This window comes from Anolis carolinensis, chromosome 6, assembly GCF_035594765.1.
Source record: "Anolis carolinensis isolate JA03-04 chromosome 6, rAnoCar3.1.pri, whole genome shotgun sequence".
Lineage (NCBI taxonomy): Eukaryota > Metazoa > Chordata > Lepidosauria > Squamata > Dactyloidae > Anolis > Anolis carolinensis.
This window is the reverse complement of record NC_085846.1, coordinates 41,051,116-41,064,918: the sequence shown is the minus strand read 5'-3', so window position 1 is coordinate 41,064,918 and position 13,803 is coordinate 41,051,116. Positions and strand designations below refer to the sequence as shown.

Here is a 13,803-nt window from a genome sequence, read left to right as displayed (position 1 = left end):
ATATCGAGGTTTATGAGGGGAAAGTATCAAGCTAGACACGATGTTCACTATGTGAATGCAATCAATATGTACTAAAAATGTAAATAACAATCGCATGTATGTGTGGACCAAGCAAGAGCAGAAACACAGGAGCAAATTAATTTTAACCCTTTCCCCCATTGCACTGTACTACTGGTAAAAAATGTCTCCTGCCAAAGCTACTTTTACATCAGATTGGAAAACACTAATGTAGGCTTATCAGTTTTGGGAGGGATCATTCAATGGCATGAGAGAAAGGTTAAATGTCTCCTCTTTACTTTCTGCTATCTCAGTCCTGCTACACCCTTTTAAAAATGTGCACATTAAATGCATTCACAAAATTAATATCATGTATAGTTTGTCGATAACAGATTATTTTTCTTTGTTCACAAACTTTGCCATTGGCTATTATACACACAATTCTTCTTCATAAGAATTGCTATAATAGATAGAGTAACTTGAGATCGAATGACTAAAAAAAGGACAGTAATAGAAATGCTCTTTCTTCTTTTGATTCCTAAATCTTTCCTCTGTATACATTAGAAATAATTAACTGGGACAAACACAACAAATAACACATACATCAATGTGAATTGATGAGTGAAGGGTGTACTGTATGCACATGATATAGCTATTTCTCTTCTTGCAAATGATATACTTATTTCTTTATTCATATTATGGTGTGATATATACATTTGAGCGTGCCCATGTTGTCTATTTGTATATTTTATGACTGTATAAATAAAAAGAAAAATTTAAAGAAAATGCTTTTCCATTTGGCAGAACTGAGTCACTCATGAAAGGATTGTGGTCTTTCTTGACATTGGCAGATTCACTTGCTAGTCTCCCTTTTCCCCCTTTGATTACTGTACTTTTCTATCTTGAATCCCTTTGCAGGGCAAACCAAAGCATTCTCAATATGACTGTGTTTCCCTCCACACATCAATTACAAACAGGTCTCTGAAATCCAAATATGAATGCAGTTGGCACTTCACACTTGCAGGTTTGACTTTTGTAGATTTCTTTATTGACAGCGTTGATTCACATGTTTTTCTAGAAATCTCTAGGCTCTTCCATGAAACTCTAAGGCCAACTTCCTAGAAAGGTACACTCTCAGATTTAAAAAAGGCTTTTTATTAATAGTTTTTCATTTTTGCAGGAGTCCTGTGCCTCTAACCCCAGAAAATGTTTGCTGGAGGGAAATTTGTATTTTAAAAGTTAACTGAAAATCATCCAGATCTCAAAATTCCAACTACCATTTGTCTTTTTAAGAAAACAGTATCAGAAATAGCCTCAAGAGACATTCATAGATGAGGGTGAAATACAGCAATTTGGCCCTGTCTGCCAGATAGTAGGCAGCCACTGTATAACCTGTGCAATCTAAATTAGAAAAAAATGGAACTGACCGATTGTAATAATCTGTTAGATGCTAGAGCAGCTAATTATTTTACACACCAATAGCTAATCACAGATGAAATCAAAGGGTGGAGGGGCGAGGAAGAAGTTCCTGCAGCAGTGATATTTGCACACTGATGCTGCTCAAAAATGAAAACCATTTGATCAACTTGGCTCCAAGGGAAAAAGAAAGAGGCAGGGCAAGTGGGTATATCATACTATGTAACAAAATTTGAAAAAAATGTTCCTGGTTTCAAAGCATTATTTCCTGTTTAATTGTGCCTTACTTACTTTGAAAGTAGTTATACTCCAGAAACTTTGTTTTTGTGTCTGCCACAAACTATGTTGAATTGGTTGAGACTCTATGGGATATTCATTGAAAAACTATAGTAAAATGTGCTGCAGGATGTCTTGAACAAATAAGTTTTTGCAGTTTAATAAACATTCCCCATGTTTTTATGATCAAACCAATTAGGAAGTGCCATTTGTAACCCAGGAAGAAAAATCGTGTTACATAGGGTTATCAATTATTATTTGAAAATAATACAGTACCCAAATCATTACATCATCTCAGACAAAGGATATTGCTTTTTTATTTTGACATTGCCTAAATTTCACTAGTTAGGTGAAGAAACAACACATTTCATTGCTATAACGGTTAATCAATCAGGAATGGGCTGTGACATTCCATCATCCTCTCTTTTCAAATGCAAATTATTTCTGGATTTCTTGTACAAACTTGAATAATGGTTAAGGATTTTGTATGTTCTGATTTTATATGTCCAATGGGTTCTAGAGTAGTGATATTTTTATCACTACTCTTGCTGCCACTAGCACTAATATGATGCAAAATGTGTATATGTGTGTGTGTGTGTGTAGTTAACAATTCAAAAATATACAGTGTTCCCTCACTTATCACTGGGGTTAGGTTCCAGAACCACCTGCAATAAGTGAAAATCCGCGAAGTAGAGACAGTATATTTATGTTAATATTTATACATTATTTTAGTAGTTATACACTATTTTAAGTCTTTATCAACCAATCTTGTATTGATAAATCGCCTCCTTCTCCTCCCGTTGCCGCTTGGGCTCCTTTTCTCTCCTTTGGCTTCTATTTCCTCCCTTCCTTAGGCTGTAAATTGTAATTTTTTATGATTTATAATAGTCTTTTAGAATTTATTGAAAATCAGCGAATCCGCGAAGTAGTGAGGGAACACTGTAATACAGTAACAAGAGCAGTGGTGACAACAATCATGTAAGGCCCTAACCCAAATGTCCCTTGAAAAAAAGCTGTCTTCACTGTATATGTCAAGCTAGGTTACCGCCTAGAGGAGGCTGCTCCATACTCTGGGTTGCTGTTGTGTGCCTCCAAGTTGCTTCTGATTTAAGCAGACACGTGTCAAATGCAAGGTCTGTGGGATGAATCTGGCCCGCCATGTTATTTTATGTAGTCCATGAGGTTTTCAATGCCAGGGTAATATACTGCATTTACTCGAGTATTATGCGCCATCAAATGTAATGCACACCTCAGTTTTAGCAATGCAATTTAGCTAAAAAATTGTGTGCATTAAAGTAAATATGGTAGTTACATTTATATAGTCTTATTATTATGCCGAGTCTTTTGAAGGCAACCATAAGGCTGAAGCGGTCCTAGGTGGAAAGGGGTTTGACACCCCTGCCTAAGGCAAAACTTTCATGATGTTCTCTTGGCACGATTTATTCAGAGAAGCTTTGCCTTTACCTTTCTCTCTGGCTGAAAAAGTGTGATTTGCCCAATGTCTCCCCAGTGAGTTTATATGGTCAAGCGAAAACTATAGTTTCGTAGAGTTCTATTCCAACACTTGACCATTACACAATGCTGCCTCTCTGGGTACACTATTAAAAAGGTCCATTTGTTTCCAGAAGCTGGATTTCTGTCAGCAGAAGAACCAGCAAGAAGGCCCCCATTAACTAAGCAGACATTTAAAGAACTGGGAAAATGCAATCCCCAAAATATTGATGCCCTTGATTCCATATGTCTGGCTTTAAAAGCAAAGTCAGGACCCCTGAATTGAGGGGAAAAGCAAACTGGGAACTCCTGCCATAAATGTGATATATGATAGAATTCCCGACTACACCAGAGAAGAAGATAGAAGAAGAAGAGATCTGGACACTGAGCAGGGGAGATTTAACAATTTGCTCTTAATCTCTTAAACATAGTCAGAGATCAAAAGCATGGAAGTCTGGCCATTCAACTCAAAATTTCAGTTTTAATGTAGAACATAAGCAGCAGCCTGACAGCAGCCTACATGTCTCTATAAAAAGGCTACACTAGTTCCAAGAATATTGTTTCAGATATAAGAGCATATAAAGTCTTTTTCGTTCTGGACAAAGCCTGGAAGCCTGGTCAAGTGTTGGTGCACTCCAGTTAGCAATGAAGCCCAATGTAGTCTGAAACCCCTTCCCAAACTCTATGGATGCATTTAATCCCACTGGATCACACTGGATGTACTGGCCATGAAGAGTACTAAGAACCATGAGACCAAAAAAAAAGAAAAAAAGAAAAGGTACTCTGTTTTGTTAAAAGCAATGAATTCACTATAAAATGATCTAAGGCACATGAACAGTAAAAATGAAGCACATTTATGCATATTTTCTCATTTGATTTCCCCCCCAAATTATGTTCTTCTAATCTGGTAGTGAGGAGGCATTCTGAAGAATATTAAATGCACAGTTAACCTATAACTTGAGATTAGCAAAAAGTGAATTGAAGAAAGATATACTTGACAAAACTTAGAAACCATTTATTAGTTTCATGTGTAAAAACAATGGCCAATTTAAACCAACAAATGTCCAAGAACAATCATGGTTGGGTAATTTATGAGTATATTACAATAATTTTATGTAATAGATAAAATTAGAATAATGCAGAAGTAAAATAGACTTGACAGTGTTGTATTTTTATAATGCTATGTAAGTAATGAGCAGTTTGGGGAGTATAGATCTGGGAACATTGGTATTATATTTCTAATGTTTAAATAAAAGTATTTAACAGAGAACATAATAATAATCAGTTCACACATTTACAGTCATGCTTCTATAGCTCTGTGATAGAACGTGAGCAGCAGAAAAATGAACATCAGAAAAAATAGATATAATTTCACTTATTGGCACTTGATCTGTTTTCCATCTCACCTTGTAAAACATGTCCCCCTCCTCCATCAGCTTGCTCAACAGGATGACCATGATGTCTGGTTTGGAAGTGGCCATCGCCCAGGTTGCTGGACCTGTAGTGTACAGGATGCATGATGGGTAAAAAAACTCATACAATGCAAAAGGTGGTGAGGAAGGAAAGCTAATGTGGAAAAACATCCTGGGGAGAAAAAATGCTGCTGGAGAGAACAACTTGCTACAGCCAACCAAAAAGACAAATATGATTCCAACAAAAGAGCTGGGCTTTCTCAGGGATGTAAAAGGCAATTTTCCTTTGTAGTTTTATCTTTAAGCTCAATTGAATGACTCGCAAATTCTGGAGTCATTCCCATGGGAGTGTATGGATATCCACTCTTTGGAAATGGTGGGAAATCAGATAGTTAAATTCTGGAATATGTAATTGAAGAAGAAAATCAGAGAGTATAACAAAAGGTTACTATTATGTAAACTTTGAGCAGAACCATCTATGGGGTACTACAGCAATCAGAACATACTTCACTTTGAAATTTTCTGTGTGACATCTTTAGACCCACATTACATAAAAACCTTCAGCATTTCAGAAGAACTATTATATTTATGAAGTAGTTTGGATGAATGGCCAAGAATGTTCCCTTCTAATGCAGTCTAAGAAAGAGCTCAATTCTACAATCATCTTATACAGGCCTTTATAAAGCCTCTATGTGTTAGTATTCCCCCTTGACATCTTAACATCAAACGGGAAAGTGACAACAGAGCTATAAGAGCATTGGTTTGGGGTGTGAAATAATTTGCATCGTTTTACAAGTGCATTGGGTCTTGAGCTCAAGTTATTCTCTGCAACAGTAAGGAAGAAAATAATTATTTGAAAGTGAAGAAAATGAAAAGTGGTTGTGGGGTGGGAGAAAAAAGATGCAGGCAGGCAAAACCATAGAAGAGAAAAAGCAGAGCTGTCAGACCACCAAGCTGATGCTGACAGCAATGAAGTATACCTCGTGGGCGACTCGGTAACGTCTGACAGCCTTTGAAAAAAAGGAGAAAACAAAAAAGTTGTAGGAGAGGGAGAAAAAATGGATGGAGATGAATTTTAAAAAAGAAAAAAGCAGCAGTGAGAGGCAGGCAGCAAAGCAGCCAAGGCGCCAGCAAATCCCCTTGTGACGTGAGAGATTGTGAGAGAGGGGCGCAGTGCAGGTAAATGTTCAAGTCTAGAAGCATCTACAGAGCAGGGAAAGCAACAGCTTATGGCAGCATATCAGCACAACATTAACTGTTGAGCTGGACGTCATTCTCAAAAGAAGACTTTGGTAGGAGCTGCAGCCCCAATTTGCCAGAGCTCGGCAATGAACACAAAATAACAGTTATAGCATAAGGAAATGCTGGTATATTCTGGGGAAGCAGAAGCTGCATTTCTTCAAAGTAGCACATGCCTATTTCATGAAAGTGCACAGTGTTAGTACAACCTAGGACAAAACAGCACTTGCAAGATTCAAATAGTTTGCTTTCCTGTCTTTGACTCCTTCCTACCTATCTTGGCTCCTTTCTTCAAGAGTGTGACTACAACGGAAGTATTGCGACAACCCACTGCCCTGTCGAGGGGTCGCATCCCACTGTAATCCACATGCTCAATCATGGCACCATGATCAACCAGGAACTGAACCTATAAACAAACAAAACAATTAAATCAGCATAACTTTCAAAGGCAGTCTTCATAATTTGGAAATTAAGTAAACATACTGTCAAAGGCTTTCTCAGCCAGAATCACTGGGGTGTTGTGTGTTTTTGGGCTGTATGGTTGTGTTCCAGCAGTCTTTTCTCCTGATGTTTCGCCTGCATATGTGGCTAGCAGAAGGTGCCAACCACAGATGCAGGTGAAACGTGAGAAAATGCTGCTAGAACACGGCCATCCAGCCCAGAAAACACACAATATCCCAATTAAGTCAATGTTTGAGAGATAAATAGAGCTGAGACCTGGTTGTTCAGTTTTTAAAAACTTGTTTCATTTGACGGACTGAAGGCCTAGTAGCTCTTACAGTGGAAAGAAATCAAAAGGCATTAATATCCAACCTCATCATTATGCCAGCCCATAGAGACCAGGTCACAATGAACAGCAAATAGCAATTATGTCGTATAGAACCGTGCTACATGTTTATCTATTATTTTCTAAGAAGCAGGGCACATTATAAAAAGCATCATAAGAAATATATAAAGCACTTATCTTCAGCAGACTTGTGGGGTTCTTGCCAAAATAACAGGTCATAATGAAAGAATGAGAATATAAAGTAGGTTACTAATTCCCCAAGCTGACTGAACTTAGCTAAGTCTGAAGAATGTTATCAATGTTAATTATCCTCATGGACTTCCAATCCCTTTTCTCCAATATTGTACCACTTACCACCTCAGCATCACCATAAAAAGCAGCCAGATCCAACGGAGTGCGTCCATTTTTGTCAGCATGGTCCGTAGCCGCTCCACTCTCCACTAAAGCTCTCACCACTGAAAGGTGGCCCTTTAGGCAAGCCCAACTCAGGGCAGTCAGTCCTTCTTTATCCATTAGAGATATTGATGAGCCTGGAAGAAAGAGAACAAGATTGCTCAGAGGTACATCATCAGAAGCTTGGGCCATTTCCACTTGATCTCAGTCCCTCATTAGGAGGATTTTTTATCCTTTCAAAGAAAGTAGGTATCTGATAGGAAGATATTCTGTTACCTGCAATATTCTTTATATTGTCCAAACATAAATCAAGATAGGAAAATTGCCATCAGTTAGTTGCTACCACTTGATATTGCTCATTAAAATGAATACTTTCCCTAATTTCTATTCCTGTATAATGAGCATATTTACCAAGATGCTCTTCCTGCACTTTTTAAAAGTCTCAGACCAAAGCTTCTTAAACTGTGGGTCACATTAACTGAATGTTGGGATCACAAAATACTTGGCAAGTGTAAAAGGTTTCTGATTGCCACCTAGTGGCTGTTTTAGATATTCACATGAATCTGTTAGCAACAATTTATAGCAAATACTAATTTTGCCTAATGGTTTTCAGGAATACTTCCCTTTAAATTTTGATTGTAAAAAACAAAGTTGGGTTCATAAACCATATTGAACTGAAATCAAAAACACCAGTCATTTGCTATTAAAAGTTCGAGAAGAATTTGCCTGCAACCTCTCCAGAAAGAGATGGGTTAATATCAATATTTGTTCTTGGGGTGGCGGGGGGGGGGGGGGGGGATATGGATTATATGCATGCATGTGAACTGAGGGGACTTGATAGCCATGTTTAAATATTTTAAAGGATGTCACATTAAGGAAGGGGGGGCAAGCCTGTTTTATGCTCCAGAAATTAAGACATGGAAAAAGTGGATTCAAATTGCAGGAACACTGAGAATTTCCTGATGTTAAGAGCTGGTTGACAGTGGAATCTGCTGCTTTGGAGTGTGCTGAAGTTTTCTTCTCCAGAGTTTTTAAAGTGCAGGCTGGATGACCATCTGTTCTGACTAGATGTTCCTGTATGGAAGGGTTTTGGACTGGATGGCTCTTGTGATCTCTTCCAATTGTGTAATTCTATGATTTTATGAGACCATGCAAAATCATATTCAAAACTATGCCTAGACAGGTCCTATATTTTTGAAAGCTAAAAAGTGTTTATTTATTCACCTTTGCTTTGCTTTCCTGTGATATAAACTTCATCTAGGTAGGATAGAAAGTGTGCAAGATTTGCTTCAGATGCAGACATGAAGCTCACACCCAGAATAGTTCGTTTATTTACTTAAATGGAGAAAGAAAATCAATCTCCTTTGTTTGCATTTATAATTGCCTTGTTTTTAAAGCAGCTGGGAGTTCACCTTATACAAACTAATCAGGTAGGTCTATAGATCTCTTGAATTCAATATGCTCTAAAGAGAGCTGTCTATCTTCTATCCATGGCACAACTTTTTAGACATTCTCCCCTTCAAAACACAAACATAGCCACTGCTATCCAAGCAAAGACGAATGTTAACTGAATTCAGAAATAGACAGGAAGAATAAAAAATAGTGCTAAATTGTGATATAATATGCACGTATAATTTCATCTTAATTTATGAAAACCAGGGGTCTAACTTCAGCGTTTACCTTCAGAACAGTTCTTGAGCCTGTTGACGTGGGCATGGGGTTAATTCCCATGCTGCTCCAAAACTAACCTTGTGACAGTAAAAACTCTACTGTGCTCAAATGTCCCTCTGAAGCTGCCATCATCAAAGGTGTCCGACCTTGTTTATCCGCCATGTTAACATCTGCACCATGGGTGAGCAAGAGATCAACAATCTGAAATCACACAAAGGATGCACTGAGAACAAGCCATGCTATCTGGAAGCTGTGGTTAACAACACTGATCCCTGTGCTCTATGAACTTGAAATCTCGTGTTGTAATGAAGATGTCCCTTTCTAAATTAAATCCAAAATCCTCTAACCTAAAATATTTCTCATATATTTACTGACTTTATTTTATATAGGTTTTTGTTTGAAAAGGATCTGAAATTTTCAGAATATTGGGAGAATCCATTGCTTTCTCCCTATTTTAAGCAGTTCCTTGCCTTTCCCTTCAGCACTGTGACAAAGAGACATTCCTTGTTGCTGAAGAGCATGGAAACGAAATAGAAAAATCTGGGGAGAAGCTGATGAATTGGATAATGAAGCCCTGATATTTAAATCAGGCCTGTGGTCTGGAGTTTCCCCACAACTCTTCTAGAGAAGGGTATGCCTAACAACACTCTGCTGTCTTGCAGTCTAGTACTTCCCACTTCCATAATTGAATGTCTATTTCTTTACAGTCTCATATGTACCCATTTATCACAATGTATCTGGATTTAATGCTATGAATCCAAATGTCCTTGACAGCATTGCACCCACAGTGTAGCCAGGAATGGAATCCTGAGGATGCCGAGATTTGAACATTTGAATTTCCAACTGCAATTAGAAATCCATTAAAACTAAGGAATTGATACCTTCATTTTATTCTAATATCAGATTTGGATAATCATGCTGTTGAAGCAGGAAGGGAGAAGATATGAGGGGTGAAATCTATAAGAAGCTACATCAGAGATGTAGAATCAATTGTTCCCTGGCTTTCTACTTATGAAAATGCTTCAAAATTAGGTTGGAATATTTGGAACCTTTAGGCAAAACACACTCCCTTTGCATATAAATTACAGCAGAATTTATGAGTTAAAATCTTGCTTTGAATATGATGTAGGCATTGTTTATATGTGATGAACACATTTAAAGGACAGAGGAAGTGTATTTTGTATAAAATTCTCTCTTTGGCAGGACCTCAAAACAATTTTCCTGTACTTTTATAAATATCACAGCCTTTGCATCTTAGTTCACAAGACCTACCAATTATCACTGTTTCACATCTTACAATCCTGAGGCATAAAAACTCCCATGCATCTAAATTGAAACACTGAAAGACTTGAGATACAGTATACACCTTAACATTTCACAAAGGTGCTGTAGAAAAGCCAATTACAGAAAATATCTTTGCACTTCCTAGATGTCACCAGAAGCAGATGCTACCAGCATTAATCAAATCTCAAGAAGAAATAACTCCTTGGTGGTATCAGCAAAGAAATTCAGGATGTGCATTAACTTGTCAGGAGATGATTCAATCGCAAATAGCTTCCTTCTAGAGGTTCTTGCTTCCATTACCTGCCAGTGGCCTTGTCTGACTGCACTGAATAAGGGAACAACCCCACGCCTGTTGGGCTGGGCTACAGCTGCTCCTTGCTCAAGAAGCAGACGACAAACTTCCAGTTTGCCTCGTCCTGCTGCAGCAGTCAGAGCTAAAAAAGAGAAAGGACTAATTAGAACGAAGGTCATGCCAAGAAAACCATCTGTTTCATGTCTTCCAGCTAGGGTGTGCGTCTAAGTGCTGTGTAGTGGCAAAAGTGGAAAAAACAATATCTGCCTACAGGCTTACAGCCTACATTCAACAGAGAGAGAAAACAAAGCATGAGAAAGAGGGAAAAGGGATTATGACTACAGAAGAGCAAAAGCTTCAAGTTACAGTCTCCAAGACTGACCCAGATAAGAAGTGGAACAGATTTTTGTGTTATTTATGGGTATTGTTGATTGTTGAATGACACAAGATGAGGAAAGACTGAAGTCACACTTACTCCATCAAAATAAGTGACTGTTAGAGATTGTTTTCTTTGGTGTAGTTTCAACTATTTACTTAACATCCTAGCTATTCCTGTGCAGAAAAAAGTCCACACTAAGAATAACAAAACATTAGCAATATCTAAATAGATAATAAACTGGCACAATTATTACTGCATACAGTGCAAATCTTAGTCTTTAAGATACTATGGGATGTTGTTTAAAACCACATTCACCAAGCTTGTTCACTTATAGTTAATGTAACATCTTAGCCTATAGAACAATGAGGCACTTCAGCATTCTTCCAAGCTAATATCTGGGACGTGACATTTTTATTTCTTAGCATATTAAACCAGATTATATATATATATATATATATATATATATATATATATATATATAGTTTTCAGCATATCAGAAAGGTACAAGGTGCCACAGTACTAATAATTTCAGCATCTTGCTAAATGCTGATATATAAGACTTCTTTTTCACTGCGTTGACAGGTGAATGTTTATTTATTTACTATATTTATGCCCTGCCCTTCTCACCCCAAAGGGGACTGAGAGCAGCTTACAAACTACAGCAAAAATACAATGCCACATCATACACACAACAATAAACATATATCAAAATTATAAACAGTTAAAACAGATAAACAGTTAAAACATATAAACAGTTAAAACATATAAATACAATAAACATTAAAATTATATGTTAACATATATTTTCAGTAAATGGGTATATTCTAACTTGCTTTCTGAAAAGGAATTACTTCTTTAAAGAAGGTTAATTGAGAAGATGGCACAAAGAGAACGTTGACTGTCTGGTTTTGTCTTGATCAGGGAGTCAAATAAGCCAAACAAAATCTGAACCAAAATGTTGACAGAAAACTGCTACAATCAAGTTATTTTTGCTTGTTTGGATAAACATCCATTAGCAGTAAAACATTTTTGTATAATAGCCAAATGACCACAAATCTTTAAGACTTAAGGCGTTTATATAACATAAAAGTGTTTCTGGCATAATGTGAGCGGTCACTTTCTCAGCATCAACACAAGGAATTCCTGGCAATGCTATTTCTCTTCTGCCCACCATCACCATCTATCTGCCCCTTTCAATACTCTGAACTGGCTTCTCTCATTACTATTTCACTTACTATGCCACTTTTGCCAATGATTTTTTGCAAGCTCTCCCTTCATATAACAGAATAATGCATAAAACTACTTTAATTCAGACATCCTAGAAAGCTCTTAGTAATAAGGAACAAACTAGCTGTACAAAACATACTGATTTTAAATCAATAGTTAAATGCTGTGAAGCAGATCTGGTGTGGAAAAGACCCATTCCTTTGCCAAATCTATGGAGGCTGCAACTGCAATGGTTTCTTTGTTGAGGCTGCAGCATTGATTCATAGGCCAGTAGCAAAAGATTACGGAATTATCCTCCTTGCTGCATCTGAATGTCCATCTACAGCTAGCTATGCCTATTTCTTTGAAGCATTTTATCCAAAAGCTGTCTTTATTATTTTGTAAGTATCCCTAGCTGAGCCAACATGGCATAACGGTTTGAGTACTGGATTAGGACACTGGGAGATCAAGGTTTCCGAATATTCACTCAGTCACGGGTATTCACTGAGTGACTTTGGGTCTATCAGCAGCAAATGTTTAAAATAAAATGACACAATTAAAGGTAATCAGTTTGGGGTGTTGTGTGGTTTCCGGAAAGCACACAACACCCCAGTGATTCCAGTCGTGAAAGTAATCAGTTTGATTGCAAACATCCAATAGGTATAAAAATAGAACAAGATACAGCATGACACTAGAAAAAAAGTAAATACCGGGGACCAAACTGATGCTCCTTGGGTTCTATCTTTCCAGCACCTTAGATTATGCAACCTACTAACAAAAACTGAAAATGTTTTTCTTTTTTAGACTAAATTGCAGAAAGTTACATTTGACATCTGGTGTATTAAGATACAGTATTTATTAATGATAATTTTCTAAAGAACAATGTTTTTTCAATATATGCAGGCCAGGGGTTACAGAATTTACCTGTCTCTCCCCAAAGACTGTCAAAGCTGTTGATTTGTGCTCGCTCTACTTCCTCCTCATCTTTTTCTGGGAGATCAAGCAGGTAGGAGACAATCTAGGTGCAAAGTAATGTAGCAGTTTAGAAACTCTCCAGGTATTATCAATGTTGTTAGTAAGTGAATCAGGTGCTAGGCTGAACAAGAATGGAGATACTAAATTAACACAATTTCTCGTGGTACTCAAAAGAAAAACACCTCCCAGAAACAACTTACTTCAGTGTATCCCATGCTGGCAGCAGCAATGAGAGCCTGTTGGATGGCCTGGCTCTTTTTGAATACCCCCTGCTGTTGCCCAGCCATTGTCCAGTCACACTGAATCAAGAACTTGACAACTTCCAGATGACCTCTGAGAGCTGCATGTACCAATGCACACTGGCCGTTCTTGTCCAAGTGATCCACCTTAGCAAAGAAAGGGGGGGAAAGAAGAAATAAAATTAAATCCAACTGCTGTGAGTAGGCAGATGGAAGATTCATTTCAATCCCCGTTTTTATTATTTTGCTCATACTCATACAACACATTCTCTATGGAAGTACCAGTAAGACTCTTGTATCTCCAAGGGATACATTTCTAGTTGAACTGTGGTTACATGAAACCGCAGATATGACCAAACACCATAAAATTACCTTACTTCTGGTCCCAGCATACCACAGCATTGCACTGGAGGACTTAGTGAGAATGATTTTGTGACTGACAATGGAGAGAATTTGGATTATGACTGTGAACTTACGTAATTTTAAATGGATGTTTTTCTAACTGATGTTTTAACAATTTGTTTTTAACTGTAATTGCTATTTTAATTGTATGTGTTTGGCATCTAATAGCTGCCTTGTGAGGCTACCCTGAGTCCCCTTTCAGGGGTGAGAAGGACAGGATATAAATATATGAAATAAATAAATAAATAATAGAGGTGTACCCCCCCCCCTAGGAATGTACAAGGTTCACCAATGCAGCTCTATGGTAACTTCCAGAAGAAGTGTACCATAAAATCACCTGGCAG

The 13,803-nt window shown here is 37.5% G+C and overlaps 1 protein-coding gene across 11 annotated transcripts in view; it reads right to left on the bottom strand.

Annotated features, from left to right (window-relative positions):
- The window catches only part of tanc2 (tetratricopeptide repeat, ankyrin repeat and coiled-coil containing 2), a 264,804-nt gene that overhangs the window by 11,919 nt on the left and 239,082 nt on the right, over window positions 1–13,803 (bottom strand). For 9 of the 11 annotated variants that reach the window (XM_062957031.1, XM_062957035.1, XM_062957034.1 and 6 more), the window contains 8 exons: window positions 13,019–13,204; window positions 12,768–12,861; window positions 10,267–10,400; window positions 8,760–8,883; window positions 6,973–7,148; window positions 6,105–6,237; window positions 5,573–5,602; window positions 4,587–4,678 (listed from right to left, as the gene is read on the bottom strand). In XM_062957031.1, the coding sequence (XP_062813101.1) occupies window positions 4,587–4,678; window positions 5,573–5,602; window positions 6,105–6,237; window positions 6,973–7,148; window positions 8,760–8,883; window positions 10,267–10,400; window positions 12,768–12,861; window positions 13,019–13,204 (969 nt within the window). The remainder of the gene's footprint in view (window positions 1–4,586; window positions 4,679–5,572; window positions 5,603–6,104; window positions 6,238–6,972; window positions 7,149–8,759; window positions 8,884–10,266; window positions 10,401–12,767; window positions 12,862–13,018; window positions 13,205–13,803) is intronic. The other 2 variants (XM_008113125.3, XM_008113130.3) reach the window with 1 other exon arrangement.